Source organism: Schistocerca serialis, chromosome 1 (assembly GCF_023864345.2).
Source record: "Schistocerca serialis cubense isolate TAMUIC-IGC-003099 chromosome 1, iqSchSeri2.2, whole genome shotgun sequence".
NCBI lineage: Eukaryota > Metazoa > Arthropoda > Insecta > Orthoptera > Acrididae > Schistocerca > Schistocerca serialis.
Window position 1 is genome coordinate 114,499,851 of NC_064638.1, and position 19,131 is coordinate 114,518,981.

At 40.2% G+C, this 19,131-nt stretch overlaps 1 protein-coding gene across 3 annotated transcripts in view; it reads left to right on the plus strand.

Annotated features, from left to right (window-relative positions):
• Window positions 1-2,679: 2,679 nt before the first annotated feature.
• Window positions 2,680-19,131, plus strand: part of LOC126463129 (SPRY domain-containing SOCS box protein 3) — a 75,983-nt gene continuing 59,531 nt past the window's right edge. For 2 of the 3 annotated variants that reach the window (XM_050096128.1, XM_050096130.1), the window contains exons 1-2: window positions 2,680-3,156; window positions 11,622-11,812. In XM_050096128.1, coding sequence (XP_049952085.1) covers window positions 3,036-3,156; window positions 11,622-11,812 — 312 coding nt within the window. In that variant the 5' untranslated portion in view covers window positions 2,680-3,035. The remainder of the gene's footprint in view (window positions 3,157-11,621; window positions 11,813-19,131) is intronic. The other variant, XR_007585960.1, reaches the window with a different exon arrangement.

Here is a 19,131-nt window from a genome sequence, read left to right on the forward strand (position 1 = left end):
GTAAATATGGAGTACTATTAGACGAGGAAAGAAGGGACACTGTGGACTGTGGTGGTGTAAAGTTTGTGGAACTTCATAAGAACAGTTTCGATGCTGAAATACCGTTACAATTTCATTGCAGACTGTGCGGAATACGAACGAGTATCAGGAAGAGTACATGGTACGACTCTTCCAAATTATCCATCCAGACCACCATAATGTACTTCCACATGACGACAACACAGACGCCGAGTAAGGTAAGTCGTCTCCTTTGCAATTTCAAGTATTTCTGTAACGCTCTACTTTTGTTGTTGTGACCAACGTAAATATATTCATAACGCCGGCCACCATAGTCGCATCATCGATTTCCGATCGCACGTTCGATATGTATCGTTTGGACCCAGCAATTTCGATAAGCAATCATTCTTGGAAATTACCGAATAGTCTCACATGGTGATTATTTGATGTGTCGACAGAAGTGCCGACACAGTGTGATTTGAGGGGACCGCAATGCACGCTATAAACACACGAAGGATGGCGTGAGGTCTGAAACAGGATACGTAATGAATGCTATAAAGAAAAGTACGTAGCTTTTGGAATACTTAACTTTAATCCATCCTTGTTGTATACATCTTTCTTGATGAGACATGCTTTATACGATAAGTATCAATTGCTATGTAAGGCTAATGGCGCCTTGCTAGGTCGTAGCCATGGACTTAGCTGAAGGCTATTCTAACTATCTGCTCGGCAAAGGAGCGAGGCTTCGTCAGTGTAGTCGCTAGCAAAGTCGTCCGTACAACTGGGGCGAGTGCTAGTCCGTATCTCGAGACCTGCCTTGTGGTGGCGCTCGGTCTGCGATCACTGACAGTGGCGACACGCGGGTCCGACATGTACTAATGGACCGCGGCCGATTTAAAGCTACCACCTAGCAAGTGTGGTGGCTGGCGGTGACACCACATTATTCATCGACTGTGTAGTGTAGACAAGTGTTTACAATTTTATTGGAGCTATGGGTTGTTGCCAAACAGCAATCTGAGGAATTGTGTCGACTGTCATGGGGAAACGTGTGTGACACTCTCTAAGAAGACCGCCAGAGGTCCCTTTTCAGTCGCACTCCACCAAGTGCAAGAAAAAATCTTCCATGATTTGATACCTCCAGATTGACGATCGAGGAGAGCATCATTATAGTATTGTGCTAGGTAAAAGTCACTGCGTCGCAAAGTGAAATGGCAGTGAGTACTCTTTGAGACTGCTATGCTTATTGTCACGAATGAAAGTGTCCCTATGGGCGGTGAGAGTTACGGTGTACAAGCTGGTTATTGACATATCGACACTCAGAGGTAAGGGAGATGACGGTTTCTAAAATACGAAATAGAGCATATGTGGGTTTTCGGTTGTGTTCGAAGAGAACCTAGCACGAGCACATCTTAGGAGTAAGAAAACTTTAGTACCTCTTACAAAGCACTTCATTTTGCCAGGCGCCATGCTGTGACTAAAACCGGGAAGTCTTACAAAACTTTGAAAAAAGAAGGCATCGATCTCGCATTTATGAACCATCCATCGTCCGTCCGTATCCAGAATACAGAGTGGTTGCGGAAGTCTTTGAAATCCTCAATTAAGATAGAAAGTAGACCAGGAGACCGAGATGAACTATATATTTTCCAGTATCTGTATATCCCCATTTTACGGCTTCCTAAAAAATTGTTCAGTGTGCGACACAGCCGATATTTCTGAGGGACATATTTAGAGTGTATACTGGCTATCGAAAAAAAGTATTGCTCCCGGCTGCCTACACCATTCGCGGAATTCTCCACGCAGGAGACGTGGCTGACGAGCAAAATATATGAAGTTTCTTTCGTAAATAGCCTTATTACAAAACGTTCGTCATTTCTCGTTGCTCTCGCCAACGCTGAAAACGGTATCCCATATTTGCCACCTCGAGAGTGGTGCGTCCGAAATATATCGCTCAAAAGCAGGTCGCGTCTTCGCTATGCTACGTTTCTTGGAATTTATCCAGGTTCTGAGTGTAACATTTCCCTGAACAGGTTTTCAAGTACATATTTCTCATTTTCAGCCATTCCATAAACCAGCACCTTGTTGACTTTTTCTTTAAACACAGTGCCAGAATCAACGTTAGAAATGCTTGATCTGAATTTTTAATCATTCGCACTAGTAAAAAAACAGCATACACGAAAAGCAGCTGCTTCAAGAAGTAAGGTTAAATTAACAAACTGTATTGGTACTTTTACAGACTTGCCTGATACAGCAGTGGCTACATAAGAGCTCATTTGACAAGCAAGTTTTCTCTTTCACGAGGGCCTTAAACAGATTGTTAAAGGTTTCATTGCCCATTCGAAGATAGTTGACGCAATCATCGGCCTCTGAGATTAATATTTCGTTTTGCAGAGTTCCATGAGTACGGTAAATCTCTTTTTAAGCCATTCCATGTATCAACATAGTGTTTCGTTCTTCTTCTTTGTATTCAAAGCCAGAACTTCTTTGCCTGCGTTTGTGGCCATTCTCTCTAATGTCGAAATATAAACAGCGTCTGCTTCAAAGTAGAGTTAAACTGACACTTTGCTTGTACATGCACGGGCTTGTTTGACAAATACGCGGCTAGTCAAGGATGAATTTGACAAACAAGTTTGATGCGTTAACGGATGCCGTAACATCTTTGACAGTGGATAGGACCCGCAGGACTTTGCAGCGCTACCACTTCAAAGTTACATGTACACGCTACACAGTGCTGCAGAATTGCGACGGTACCACTTTGTTATTGTCAAGAGGAAAAAACAAAATCTAAAATATCTACGAAACGGCTCTCACATTACCTATCAATATCATATTTTTCGTGAATTTGTCCTGGTGTTTAAACGTTACCAAAAAGTTTTATGTTGTTGAGAGTGCTCAAACCAGGTTGCAAATTCGTCTCCGAAATTGAAAGACATAGAGATCAGTGACCAGAATATAACAAAGAGTGATCATTGAGTGTTTTGAGTAGTGTTTAATTTCAACGCAGACAAGCATTTGTCGATACAAAAATTAACCTTGAATTGATGGCTGCTGTCGAGCTAATGCCGATTTGTGGTGCCGGTGGTCCGGGAAGAGAATCGTCCTTTTGTCACTGTAGTGTTGAAACTATCCAAGACTCATGTCGATGCGGCGAAGAAGCGGACTGTAAGTGCATTTAAGTTACTATTGAAGTAAATAGGGAAACATGTATCTGTAAAATTTCTCCTTTCCTTAAACTTTCACGGGACTGTGATGATACCGGCGGGTTTGTCAAAGTGTATTACACGGGATACCTCCATTATTCCGTTGAGTAATTTCGATGAGAAAAAGAACGATACGCTAGCTTCTCATAGTTATTTACGAAAAAACTAGTGTTTACGAATATTTGGTAAAGTAGCTGACTCTCTTTATCTTGCTTGCCAAGAACAGACTTTCACTTAAGTTTTATCTCGACAGAAAGCTCTCAGTCAAAAGAAATAAAATAGTTTGCCATCATTTCAGCATGTCTGTTTTACCTTCCATGTTCTGTCATCATAAATATTTTTGTTGAATGGGAACCCTTAAGTGCATGTTGTTTTGTTGTGCCTTTCATTACTTGCCAATACATGGAGTGGATCATAGATCATTTATTGGGCCAAGAGGAATATAGACACTAGTTGTCAGTTTTGACCAGTCACATAATGTTAATGACTTCTGTGATGTCGCCTTTGGGTAGTATTTTCAGTTTGGTTGTCAGTTGCTGAAGCCAACTAATAAGAAAGCAAAAAACCTGGTTGTGATGACAGAGTGAACTGTGGCTGAGATCCATTTGGTCGAGACTTGCAAAGCCAACAAATGTGAAAGTGAAAAACGTGATTGTGCCAACTGACTGATCTGTAGCTTAGCCCTTTCGGAAAAGTCGTTACAGATATCTTACAGTCACCATGTTTAGATATTTCTCGCATCTTCCCAGTGGCATTGGTGAAAGCCGAAGACCAGTAATTGAATAACTCTCTTCATACAATTCCCTACCACTTACATGGCTCAGCTGTTATAAGGGGTGTGTTATGTTATTAGTGCACTATGAGTCTCCAATCTGGTTGCATGAATATCCAGGTCTCACTTGAAGCCAGGAAACTCTCAGATGCAAAAGTACACTGGACTTTTATGCATCTTACTTCCGGGCAGGTCATTTAGCCAGTGACTGAAGACAATGTTTCCATTGGGTTTGTGCAAAAACTTTGTTTCCAGTCCGGTAGTGCCACTGTGCTAGCTTTGTCTACAACCAACACATTGTCATAATTAAATTACATTAGATTGTTATAACAAGACAGATGGTACTGTACTCAGCAAACATTGCTTATTAAATAGCATTTTCAGATGACTTTAGAAGTTATGGCATTGACTGTATGCATTGCCATTGAAACGACCATGTCTTAGTTAATAAAGAGTGACATGCAGACGGATTATGTCATTCTGTTCAGTAACCAAAGAGAAATTGTTGATTGTTGAGAAATGAACTTACATTTTCCCTCGTTCGGTTAAGCCTCCAGCATTACTGGACTGGGTCATTCATGAATTCATTATGCCTTGCAGAATTCAGCTTGGATGGTAGCTGAGCAAGCCTTCAGGTGGTTCACTGTGGGTAGTTGAGGTTTTGGTATCACAGAGACTGGTGTTGTGCAGTTTCATATAGGCAAGAGCATTTGATAGCACCAGAAATAGATTTTAATGGTCATACACTGGACAAAGCACTGTGTGGGGGTCAATGGAGGTGTCCAATCCCACCCATCGCCTTTGACCCGTGACCTAAGGGTGTTGTGGTGTGTGACGTCATGATGGTGCGGAGTTTAGTTTATGAGTGTGTTGTGTTTGTATATGTCGCCTTGTTGGGGTTGGTGGTGTCCTCTGGTCGTGTGTGTATGGTCCGCGTGTTATGTGGTGTATTGAGTTCGTTTGGGACCCGGTGCTTGAAGTGTGCATTTATTGCTCATGTGTGTTATAGGAGAATGGAAATTAGTTTCAGTAAGTTAAGAATTAAGTTTCCGTTGTGTGTATCTTATTGTGGTGTCGTTTGATATTATTGGTTTGCTGTTTGTCACGCAGTAAGTAATTTAATTCAATTTGTGGCTTCTTTTGTTAGGTATGGATATGACTTCTAAGTTTACTAGTGCGTGTCTGTGGATAGAAATGGGGGACGACGTGTCCGTCATTAAGTTTCTGTAACTTTTTGGGCTTTGGGCTTGTGGCAAAGATAGTGAAATGCGGTGTATGCAAGTAGGGGGTTCGTTTTGGTTGTGTTTTTTTGTTTAAGTGTGCGTGTGTTGGTGGTTGATGTTTTGGTATCGGCACTTGTGGTTGATTTATGTATCTTAAAGGAAGTACTAGATTTTTAAAAAATATATATATATATATATATATATATATATATATATATATATATATATATATAGAGAGAGAGAGAGAGAGAGAGAGAGAGAGAGTTGTATTTCAACTATATAGGGCATGGGAAGTGACAGATTCCAATTTGTTTGTTGTAGCTATGTGTGTTTTGGTATCGGGTGCTGCTGTTGACCTATATAGGTGAAGGGAAGTGAAAAGTTCCAATGAAAATGCTATGTTTGTTTTGTTATTGTGAGTTGCTGGTTACGTATATAGGTTTTTGTTGTTTTAAGTGTTGGTTTTGTGGTATTGATAGTTGTGGTGTGACTATAATTTTTGGAGTAGTTGGTTTTTATTTTGTGGTATTGACAGTTGCAGTTGAGCTATGTAGGTGAAGGGAAGTGACCAATTCCTGTCGATATTGTAAGTGTATCAGAATTTGGGAATTTTGTGGTGTTTTTATGTCGTCGTCTTGTGTGGTTTGGGATCATGGTGTGTGTCTGTATGTGTTTGTATTTAGTTTGCACCCACCCAGAACCCCCCCAATTTCCCACACAGGTCCCGTTAGTTTGATTATATTTTTGGAGGGAGATGTGTTTATTGGTTTTATATGTATTTTAGTATTTGCTGTACTGTTTATGTAATCGTCATAAGTGCCATTGGAGACATTGAGAATGGTCATTTCTGCCATATTGGTGACGTCATGGGTCAAAGTAGATGGGTGGAATCGGATGCGTCTGTAATCCCTGTGTGGAATTCATTGGGGTCTGTATTAATGGCAAGCTGTGAGTCCATCCCATAGGGGGCTCAGTTCAGCATGTTTTACCCTTGGAAGTGTGTCTTCTTGTTCCTGCTTGAATAGTTTTGCATATTTTCACTTCCTGTTGACTTGTGGTGTTTCATCCTGGGGTAGTGAAGCTAGCGAGGATAAAGAATCAAACTTTGAGAGTACTGTGTGCAGAACTCTCATTATGTAACTTTGAATCGTTGCATTCACTCCCCAGTATAGTTACTTGTTGTTGTTGCTTCTTTCTGATGTAAAAAATTATTTTCAGTTGACTGGTAAGTTGTGCAATCACAATACAATGCACACAAATGTTTTTCATTTTATTTTTGTCTTCTTGGCTAAGCTGCAGAGTGGAGATAGGCACTTTAGCGTGAACAGTGGTTTCCCATCTGACATGGAACAAGAATTTGGAGATACCTACAAATTCAAAAGGGCATTCTGCACCTCCTGCAAGTCGTCGTGAGTGGGAGGTTTTCTGTTGAGGTTGAAGGATTTGTTGCACAGCTGTTTGGCAGTAGGTAGTATGTTGATTGACTGGATTAAAATAAGCTGCCATAAGCACAACTAGTAGTAAACGATGCCCTATAGGGTATATTATTTATGCTGTGTACAAATTTCTATGATTTTGGAGGTACACCTTTGGTCACTAATTATGCCTTATTTCTTATTTTTGACGGGATCAATAAAACTTGATGAGTGACTAATGTGATGTGATGCACTCAAAATCATACTTCACTGCAAATTTTAAAATTTATATTATGATGTCTACCTTCACATATACATACTCAGCAAAACAGTGTAAAGTGCATGTTGGGGGTACTTCCAGTTATATCACATGTTCGGTTTCTGTCCCTTACATTTGTGTGTGGAGTGCTAGAGGAATGGCTGCTTAAATGTCTGCGTGCACAGTAATTAGTCTAATCTTACCTTCTCAGTCCCTGTGGGAGTGATACATAGAAAGCTGTAGTGGATTCCTCATTACTACCGTTTCTTGAAACATCGTAATAGGCTTTCATAGTATAGTTAACTTCTGTCTTCAAATGCTTGTGAGTAAAAGTTTTTAAAGATTGATCCATAGTAGGTTCTTTGCATCGCCATTATTTTTGAAATGCATGCTGCCTGACAAAGATGTGGTATTTTGTTTGACATGCGACATTATGTGTGAGCCCGCAGTGTGTTCTAAGATTCTCAAACAGTTAGCGAAATTGCATGATAATCTTTTAAATCGTGTCTGCTATCCTTCTTTTATACAGGTGTGACCTGTGCTTTTCTTCTAACTCCGAATAAGAGCGTCATCCAAAGGATCTTCTGTGTACTTGTATTATGGTTAAGAGGGGCTAATTCAGCTGCAAATTCTGTGTAGAATCTGCTGGGGATTCCATTGGGCCTTATGGTTTCATTCAGTTCTTGTGTTTTCATCTGTTTCTCAACACCACTGACACTAATATCTGTAGGGTGATTCTTATTAACATTGAAAAACCCCTTAACTCACATAGCTGGCACTGAGACAAGTAATTTAATATAAGGCACATGAGGCCGTAAATGTCAGGAAATATCCTAAAAGTGGATGAAAAATGTTGAACACGTGACATCACCAGATGACATACTATGCCACGTGTGCAGCAGCGGAGCCCATTGGTCTATCACACCTAACCATCCCACCCGAAGTCAAGTATTCATGTCGGTGTTGCTCGAGGCCTACGTGTGGGAGTTTAGTGTGTAGGACTCGGGGTTCAAGTCTTGCATCTGGCAAGCAGTAATATTTTTGCATTGCTTTAGACAATTTTATGTTGTAATATTCATTGTTTTTTATTTACCAGTCTTGCAGTCGCTGCAGGTTAATTGTTAAGTACAGTGGAATGAAAACGTGTCTCATTGTGTCACAAGTAAATAAGTATCAGCTTCCAAATTGCATTGCTGTCAGTAAGTGACCTACATGTTTCCAGAATGACCTGTGTGTTCTTCACTAAATGAAGTATGTAAAAAAAAGGGGGGGCAGAGAGAGAGAGAGAGAGAGAGAGAGAGAGAGAGAGAGAGACAAACACAAACAGCGAGGTCAGTAATTTTTTAACAACCTTTACAACAGATCAGATTTACAGAAGGTGTTCAAAAACAGAGCAGCCTAGCAGAGCCATGTGTGACACTGCCCGTACTGGCAAGGGTGTGATTGATATGCCCAGTCGCTGTACGTGCAGTGAAATAAGTCATCTGGTAACATCACATGTTCAACATTTGTCATTCACTTTTGGGATATTTCCTGACATTTGCGACACCATATATTAAATTACATGTCTCCGCATCATCTGTGCAGCTTAGGGTTTTCTAAAATGTTAATAAGTATCACACTGTATATCACTATCTTGGCAATGGTGCAAGACTTAAACTGAGGCAATGGGCATACCCCTAGATTTGGAGGTGGAGTTCAGCATTTATTCTTGCTTTTCTATCTTCAGTTTCAGTTCCTTTTGTCCATAGACGTCTGGGCACTGTCTTTGGTGCAACTTTACCTCAATTTCTTTAGGTTTTGTTGAAGGTTTTCTGGTAAAATCATGCATATCAACTGTCTGTACCAATATCAGGTGATGACTTTGTTCTGTAATGTAATGATGACATCATACAGAAAGAACGCAGAGCACTGGCAATATTTCTTTTGCTTTTATATTAGGTTCTGGGACATAAGCTGTGGTGACATACTAATCTGTGTAGCCCAAGGTCTAGGTTAGGTTGAAAGGAGACAGTTTGGTTGTGGGTTGGTGAAATGGTGTCACACTTCTGTAAATCTCCAGATAAATAGGACTATTCGATACTAGTCATCAGCTTTGACCAGTGATGTAGGAAACGTGACACATGTGGTAAACAACATGGCGACTATAACATGAATTTAGTGGCAAACAATTCAGACAGGCTAAGTTTCAGATCAATATCTCCCCACAACCAAGTTTTTTGTTCACACATTCATCGGGTTCACCATGTAACAATGAAACTGAAAACACACACAAAAAAGTGACACCACGCCAGACACTGTCAGTATGTCACTGGTCAAAGCTGACAGCTAGTATTGAATATTCCTCTTGATGCTAATTCCCTTTTTACCTGCTTTACTGAATATGTAAATATGACTATTTGTTTTAGTTTCTTTTGTGCTTCAGCAATTGTTGCTCCAATTGCCTCTCGATCTATGATGCCAGTTTTGATGTGGACATCCTCAAAGAGGTCAGGTCTGTTTGTTGGCATTAGATCTTATGTATTCACACCATAAGTTGGCTTTCAAACCATTTGTTCTAAGTAATTTTCAGAGGAAACATTTAAAATTGTTTATAGGATGTCTTATTGTGTCCTTAACATACAAAACTGCAATTATCCAATTAATTGTTGGATCATTAAAGTCTCCTCCAGTGAAGTCAGTAAGATTGAGGAACGAGTCTCCTAGGTTTGGAAGTGTTAAGAGTTTCAAAATGTTGAGAATTTCAGTGCGAAGCACATTTTCTTTCAGTCAAGGATGCATCTCCCAGTTCAGCTATTAGAACATATAGCATATATAGTTCCAGTTACCAGTAAAATGCGTAACTGGTGCATTGTTGCTGCTCTTGGAATTGGTTATATTCTGTGTAAACCATTAAATATTTTAATAAGGCAATATTTGTGGTATATAAAATTGGTGGATACATACTTTCTGATGAAGCTTAATGTACACCACAAAAAAAAGGGCCCTTCAGAAACAAATTTTACTATCGTGGCAACAGGGTTGCTAAAGACTCATAATGAAAAGTAATTATGTGCTTTCATCAACTTGTGGTTACAATTATACTCTTTGGTTTAACAGATGTAACAATATTACAGGTCAAGACATTTGATGTTTTTCATGCTACAGAGAAAATAAGCGTGCATTCTTGGTGTCAGTATTTCACTACTTTAATCTAACCATGTGTTATGGTTTGCTGTTGCGAATTGGTGCTTCAGTTTCTTCTGGCTTCATTGGTGAGAGGTGTACTCCACTTGGTGCCAACCTTTCCAGTATTTTGCTTGTGTGCATGGTAAAAATTTCTGGATTGGAAATATTTGTAAAGTTACAAATGAAGAGAAAGATGCCTTAATCTTATGCATTTGTATGGAGCTATTTGATCCTTAAACAGCAAATAATTAAAATAAATATGGCTCCATTGCAATATTAGTGGGGTAACAATATAATGTGCTAGTAGCGATCATAATCAGCAACACATATCGGGCGTTGAAGTAAACAAGAAGGAATAATGGCTTGGGAATCCGATAGAAACCCAACTAAGACTTGGGAACTGGCATTAGAGATAACCATCCTTGATTGGTCTTGCTTTGCCACTTGGCAGTATGGTTACGTCATTGTGACTGGCACTGGCACAGCCACTAAGGATCAACATAAGGATTAGTATAATTAATGATTAATTTCTCTCTCTCTCTCTCTCTCTTTCATGCTTAAGAAAACTTTTAAAAGAGAGTTAATAATTCACCAATTTTGAGATAGGCAGATTGAAAATGTGTGCTGACAGCTAATAATGTTTCCATTGCCTTTTACTCACTGTCAAGTCCTTTGTTAAATACAGGGATAATTTGTCTCCATATAATTTTTGAGCGACTTGACAAATTTGAGGATATTTCACATACTTACAGTTCTGAAGGAAGTGGCTTCTGTAAAAATGATGCCACTACCTTCACCAGGTTATAGGTGATGCTGGAACTTGGCAGTAGTTCATAAAGTGTCTTAGGTACATTCTGTAAAAATTACATTAGAAGTGAAAATGTCTGAGCTAGGAGCATCTTTTAGTTGGATCTCTGGCATACATAGAATGACAATCATTATTATATGTACTACACAGATATGTGTCTACATGTTACAACAAATTTCTGAAACCTGCATTTGACTGTATCACTCAGGAACATAAAAACAGTGCTGTAGTACACTGCTAAGACTGACCATGTTGTCTGTTATGTTTTTGATTGTACCTTATGTTGTCAATAAATTGTTCCATATATACTGCTAGAAAAATGCTATATGGTATGTTTATGTCATCTTTGAATTTAACCAGGCACATAACATGCAATGACACAATGTAAGCTCTTGTCATTTAGCGCTTTCTTTGCTCAGATCCTTAAATTTCTCTTGTTATTTTAAATTACTATTGTAGCCATGGCTACCCTTCATTTTCCTTTCTGAAGTCTTAGGATTTTGCCTCTTGCAGTATCTGATACTGTAGTTTACTACATCTGTTACAGGGTACACCTTATTATTGTATGTTGATAAAGTAATGTTGCCCGGTCAATTTTGTTTTTCATTTATATAATGCATTATATATTTTTATCTTACAAACTTGTTTGGTTGGCACAGTTTAATGTTGCGTTATCTTTGAGTCTCTCTGTTCTCTTGCCTGTTATTTGTCAGCTTTAGGGTTCTCAGTTCATATTACACATGTTTGTTTTATAATTATGAAAACATTCTGTTCAATTTTAGGTCACGAATGGGCATGGGATGATGCCTTTTGTACACCAGATACACACTTAGTTGGTAATAACCGGGGAGTACTCTTTCACCCAGGCTATAGCTCAGGCACTGCTGCAGTTCGTGGAGACACACCATGTGAAGCTGGAAGAGATTATTATTGGGAAATAAAAATGCTTACACCTTTGTATGGGACAGATGTGGTAAGCTTTTTATGTGTTTGTGTGTGTGTGTGTGTGTGTGTGTGTGTGTGTGTGTGTGTGTGTGCAAAGAACAGAAGCATTTTATTATTAATGCAGTGGGACAGATGCTATTAACTTTAAGCATTTAGAAATATTTAGCTGTTAGTGGGCTTTTTTGTGTAGGATAGTTTAGTATAAAGCAGGAGACAGCTACTATTATTACGTGGTCTCCAATCATCCTTCACCTCCCCTGCCCCTCCAAATTGTCATGTACAACATAACTAAGGAGTGTTTGCACTGGCCTCAATAGTGGTAACAGGTTTATCAGCTTATGCACCTTACACAACGAACTGAAACAGAAATGGATATGGATGATGATGACGAAGTATAACAGTGATGAACTCCAATGATTAATATTGGCACTAATACATGTATTAATTATTTTAAAACATGCATATACAATTGTTTTTTTTTTTTATTTTATTTTTTGTTAGTAACCAGACAGACCGAAGCAAAACATAAGTAAATCCGTAACTAGCTTAAATCAAAGATCCATTTGTAATTTGGACAGTTCAGTTGATGTCCATTCTGTTCAGTATGTTGGGACAGTCTTCTAGAAAGAATCAACAATGACTTGTAACCCAGTGCTACTGCCTGCTACCTACATTAACAATTAGATAAAGTGAAGCAGAGAAACCTTACTGCTAAGATGACTCCAGTGCTGAAGCAGAGGCCAACTGTGCTTAAAAAAAACACATAATTTTGAAATTGAGTAGACCGTTCTGTATTTACACAAAAAAAAAAAACATTTGAAATCTGATCTTAGAGACTGTCATTTACTTAAATATCATGGCACTGATAGAGTAGATTAGATATAGTCTTTGTTCCATAGGTCCACAGCGAGAAGATGCCCAAAGAAGTAGAATATACCAAAAAAACAGTAATACACTATATGTAAGAAAATTATAGATATGCTACTGTATCTTCCACAGATACTAAGTGAAATGGTCTTTGTAGAATAAATAAAAAACTGTTAAACATATTTTCATTTGCAAGGTAATTGCAAACTTGTCACAAAGTGGCAGACTCTTCAAGATTGACGTAAGCTTGCAAAGTTTCAGGAACTGGCTTTGAATGATCACTGTAGGACTATATAACAACCCCTCACATATCTGTCCCATAGGGTTTGTGAGAACAAGATCAGACTAATTACAGCATGCACAGAAGCATTTAAACACGCATTCTTCTTGTACTTCATACATGAATAGAATCCCTAATAATTGGTACAGTGGGCTGTGTCCTCTCCCATGCACTTCACAGTGGGTTGCAAAGTGTAGATGTTCCCTGTATTTACATTTATGAAATGGTTATCTTTGTACATAATAATCCAGAATTATTTATAGGAAACCATTTTCAGCCTATGTGTGATACAAGAAACAAAACTAATAGCATGTTACAATCGCATAGATCAAAACTCTACTCCCCAGCTCTGCAACACATGGCCATGAAAATTTATTCATAGCAGAAAAAGTCTTCAGAGTACAGAACTACCTCTTCAGAGTTGTGGGCTGGATATCTTTTTTTTAAAGTTCAGTAATAAAGAATTTGCTAGGAATCGTTTATTAATGTCCATGAAAATTTCATAAATCTGTCTTCCTAAAACTCTATTTTCTTGATGATTATTGCTATGTTTCTATCATCTGCAAATAAAATAAACTTGGCATCCAATAATATTACTGATCAGAAGTCACATATACAAGAAAAAGTGAGAGCCATAAGATGGTACCTTGTGGGGCAACACAAGTAATTAACTCATACCCCTGCACGCACTCACCACGCTGTTGAGCTCACGAGTCATGCGTCGGTGGGAGGATGAGTTGCTGGAAGTGACTGACAGTAAGCTCCATATAGTCAAGCCCACAACGCGTGTGTGATGTACTTCCTTTCAGCCCCGTTGACGGGAGGACGACGGTTCAATCCCGCGTCCGGCCATCCTGATTTAGGTTTTCCGTGATTTCCCTAAATCGCTCCAGGCAAATGCTGGGGTGGTTCCTTTCAAAGGGCACGTCCGACTTCCTTCCCCGTCCTTCCCCAATCCGATGAGACCGATGACCTCGCTGTCTGGTCTCCTTCCCCAAACCAACCAACCAACCAACCCGTCGACGGGACGAGGTTCTCCTCACTCGGCTTCGGATAGGCCACAGCCCTATGACACATGGCTTCCTACTCTGGTGGGAGGACCCTCTAATGTGTGGTGCTTGTGGCGTCCAGGTCACTGTGCGCCACGTTTTATGGGATTGTGTTTTATTTTCTGACCAGCGGGCCACGGCTGACTTCCCAGCGGACTTGCCATCTCTTTTAGGCAACACTCGGACGAATGTGGTTAAAGTTTTAAAGTTCTGTGCCATGTCAAATGTTTTTACAAAGATTTTAGGAAGAGGATCTTAATTTGCTCACTGTGTGACAAGCTCACCCATATTTTATGTAAGTGGCCAGCCAATGACAATTTACTGTGGCATTCTTGTTGCTATGTTTTCCCTTTCCTTATGTTCTACTTTCTTATGTAGCATTTTCTTTCTTTTCTTTCTTTCTGTGTGTGTTTCAGTTTTATTATGTCTGTCCACATTCATTCCCTTTAATGTGTGTCAGGACGCTGATGACCTCGACGTTGAGCGCCCATAAGCCCCAACACACACACACAATTCCCAGTTGGGTGGTAGTTGATAGCGTAATACAGGCCTCGTTCCTGTTGACGAAGACTGGGTAGTGGTGTTGCAACATGAAAAATCCCACTTCTCACTCATTCCTCATTGGCTGTAACAGCATATGTAGGAAGTTATGGCTTGCCCTTTATTTATGTAGTGGACAGATGCAGGGCTTAAGATTCTGGATTCATATTTTGGACAAGAAGGGGGTCAGACCACAATGACGTTCCACTGTTTTCCCGAAACTGCGTGAGGTGTGTGACAAGTGCTTCCTTTGAACAGACCAGTAGTAACATTCTTCCGATCACTATCCACTGAGATATTTACATAGATTAGATTAGAGATTAGGTATATTTTCATTCCAAAGACCCAGAAATGAGATGATTCTTATGGATGTGGAACATTTCAGAAAATGTAACATAAAAAAACATAGAACATTTGAATATAATAATCACTTCCTTGATAATTTATCAGGAGATTGTCAAGATATGGGAATACATTACAGTTAACTGGAACTGCTGATATTTACGAAGTTAATACGCTGTCAGAATGAAACATAATTATGCACTTTTAATAAATTTATCATCCACAAAATAACTAATCTTTTATGACTGTTGTGATCAAGGGGTGTCAAAGCTGAAAGCTAAGAGCCATTTTTACTTAAGCTGGTCTGACAGTCCCTGTCATGAATTCATTTATAGAATAGGAGGAGTTGGCTACCAAAAAATCTTTCAAACTGTGTTTACACAGGCTTTTTTCGTATGAGCTCAGTATCAAGTTCTAACCTTCCTTCTGTAGAACACAGGTCATGTTACATACTTCAGCACTGCTACAGGGTAATTTTGTCATTGGTCTCTTCCTTTCCCCATCCACACTTGGCTTAGTTGGAAGTGCATAATCTATTTTCCAGTAAGTGCTCCTGAGCTTGTATCCGTGTACAATTAGAACAGGTCAATTCTCAGCAAGACCTCTGGTATCCCTGCCCGACAAGTTCGAGAGCCCACCAAAATGCATGGACCTAGGCGACGCTCCTAATATTTGCGGGTGCTGCTGCCACCATCTAAGCACTAGGTGCGACCCAGGCCCCATGCGCACACCTGTTGGTGCCCACAGCTGCTCAGTAAAGCTAGCAGTGCAAGGGCCTTGACATCAGTTGTGTTCAAACTGTGCTCTTGTTCCTTAGTTCTTGGTACTGCTATGTCTAGTCTCTTAAGTTTGGTTTACTCTCAAGACTTAGTAATCTGTCATGTTGTCGTCATTGTTTATCCATCACTGTTGTTGTCTTTCCGCGGTTTTTCGACGACTCACCATCGACATCCTCAGCTGGTTGGCCAGTGTCTTCTGGTCATGACCGATTCCAGTTATTATAAGGCTGACGGGAGGGTGCCAAAGCAGTTTGCTATACCTGAACACAAAAACAGTGTCCACATTATGATGAACCATATCACCAGCAAGTTTTGCTTAGAGGCAGAGGTATTCTTCCTGAAGCCCTTAGGAAATCTTAAACACAAAACATATAATGAACAGAAGAGTGAATAAGTGACTAGGTATGGTTAACATATGTTATGTAAATTTCGTAGCATAGAGACTAATGCATCTGCATGCTTACTAGCCAATTTACATGCCAGTTGCCATTTGTAACAAGATGCTCACTCATTCACTTGGTTGTCTAAAGTGTATTCAGGTATAGGCAGTAGTTTGTATCTTGGTTCAAGCATATGACACTGTGACAGTTCTAGTGCTTATCATCTGCAGTGAGCCTGACAGCAACTCAAAATGCAATGGGCAGAGACAGAATATGATACAGTAGAATGGAGAAAGAAGCAGTTTCTGAGTTTAAAAAAAAGGGCCATTTACTTCCACACAGGTATCAGGACATAAGAGGATGCTGTCTGCACTGTCTTTGACTCTTGGTCTCCTATCATCCATTCTTTGTTATGTTCTTCACATTTGCTTTATTGTGTGAATACGTTCTTGACACACTCAGCTGCCAGATTCGAATCTACTATAATAATACTACAACCTTGGTGAATATTAGCATTAATTGCAGATGTAATCATCTCCTTGATGCACTGTGGTCTGGTTATATCTGTATATATACCAATGGATCCAAAATTCCACAAGAGGAGAACACTGGATGCGCTTTTCTATGCTCTCAGATCCAAGTTAGTAAAGCCTACAGACTGCCTAAGAGTGCTTAAATTTTTACGACTGATACAGTCGCAATTTTGTGAGCAACCAAGTTCGTATCTTCAACTTCCTTCTTAAAGATACTAATTGTGTCTGACTCTCAGATTATTGTTAAAAATATACAACACCAAAGATGGAATAAAACAACCAACCATTATAGTTTGAATGAGTTACTGGAATATGTTTGTTGTAAATGGAGAGCACAGACAGTCATTCTGCTGTTTGCACTCCCATGTTAGCACCCACCATAAGGAGGAAGTTGACATCTTAGAGAAGCTAGTTTCATCTACAGGAACTCTTCTCGATTTGAAATTACCATATACACACTACTTTTGTGAAGTTAAGAGCCACAGAAAACAGCCGTGGCAAGAGATGTGGAATGTTTTCTAACAAATAAAAGGTGGATATAATGTGGCATTATAACCTCAAATTCTTACAAGGCAGTGATTTATGAAGATGCATTTGCAGCAATCTAGGATTTCCACCACCGTTCGGCTTCTATTTAACCATGCCTTGTTTCCTCATACACCTTACTAACTTAACCCTAATCCACAATTATTCCCCTTTGTAGGGAAAGTATACAAACAAATCTGCACCACAGCCATGGGCACCCACAAGGCACCCTCCCATGCCAACCTGTTTGTGGACCATATAGAGGAGATCTTCCTGGCCTCCCAAAATTCCAAACCCTTAATCTGGTTCATGTTCGTTGACGATATATTAATGATCTGGACTCTGGGTCAAGACACCGTATCTTCATTTCTTCACAACCTCAACACTTTCTTTTCTGTCTGCTTCAGCTGGTCCTCCTCAACCTAGCATGCCACCTTCCTAGACATTGACCTCCTCCTCTCTGATTGCTCCATCTGCACCTTCATCCACATTAAATTCACCAACAACCAACAGTACCTGCGTTTCGACAGCTGTCATCCCTTTCACACCAAAAAATCCTTGCCATGCAGCCTGACAACCCAGGGATGTCATATCTGCAGTGACAAGAACTTTCTTGCTCAGTATGCTGAGGGTTTTGCCAAGGCCTTCACAGCCAGCCACTATCCCCCAGACCTAGTCTGCAAACAGATGCCTGTGCCATTTCCCCCTCACGTCTCCACTCCTCCCACCATCCCCAAGAACCAATCACAAAGGATTGCATCCTTTGTCACCCAGCACCACCCCGGACTGGAACAACTGATCTACATGCTTCACCAGGGCTTTGATTGCCTGTCATCATGCTCTGAAATGGGGGACGTCCTATCCGAGACCCTTCCTGCCCCTCCTGAAGTAGTATTCCATTGCCCATCCAACCTCCAAAACATCTTAGTCCATCCCTATTCCATTCCCAATCCCAACCCCTTGCCACAAGGATCATATCCCTATGGAAGACCAATGTGCAAGACCTGCCCTGTGCCCCATACAGTACTTCCTATTCCAGTCCTGCCACAGGTTTATCCTACCCCAACGGAGGCTAGACCACCAATGAAAGTAGCCATGTCATTTACCAGCTCTGCTGCAACCATTGCACAGCTTTTTATATTGATGGGATGAACGGCCACTGCCAAACTGTGACAGCCAAGAGCAAAGTAGACCACCCTGTGGCACAACATGCAACTGAGCATAAAATTCTTGATTTCAATGGCTGTTTCATGACCCAAGCAATCTGGATCCTCCCTTCCACCACCAGATTTTCTGAACTGCAGAGATGGCAGTTACTCTTACAACACATTCTCTGCTCCTGTAATTATCCTGGACTCAACCTACAGTAACAGTCTGTCCCCACACCCTCCACCCAACAGTTTTCACCCACTCTGTCCTATCATCGCCTCACCATTCTCATCTTCCCCACTCTTCTTTTCGCTCCTTTTTCCCTCATCTCCCTGCCCAACAACCTCCCAATGCCATGCCTGTTGGCATTCTAGCCCCTGCACACTCTGCAGACAATGTTCCTCTGTCCCACCACCTGTTCACTACTACTCCTCCATCTTCCCCACCCTCTCCAAATTGCTGCTGCCATTCCATTTGATAGTTGCCGGAGTTGGCAGTCATGTGTGCGTCAGGTGTGCCTGCTTGCGTATATGAATAGTATGTTTCTCTGTTTCCCTTTTGCTGATGAAGGCCGTGGCTGAAAGCTTTGTGTAAGTGTCTTTAAATTGTGCACGTCTGTAACTTAACGTGTATTCTTTACGATAAATGGTAATCTATCTTTTCCTACATTGTTGATACTCTCCTTTTTTCCTGTATGTCTGTATAAAATCAATATTTACAATTCCCCTGCACGTGTGTGAGATTCTGAGTCAGAAGCTGATGAAAATCATATTTTGTTTTTGTGTTCCAAATTTGACAATGAACAACTGGAATTTTTGAAGACTTTGATTAGCATCGGTTAGCTCCCTCTTGCTCAGTGTCTTCTTCTTTTGGTTTCTAAAAACAATTTGCCTTTATGAAGTG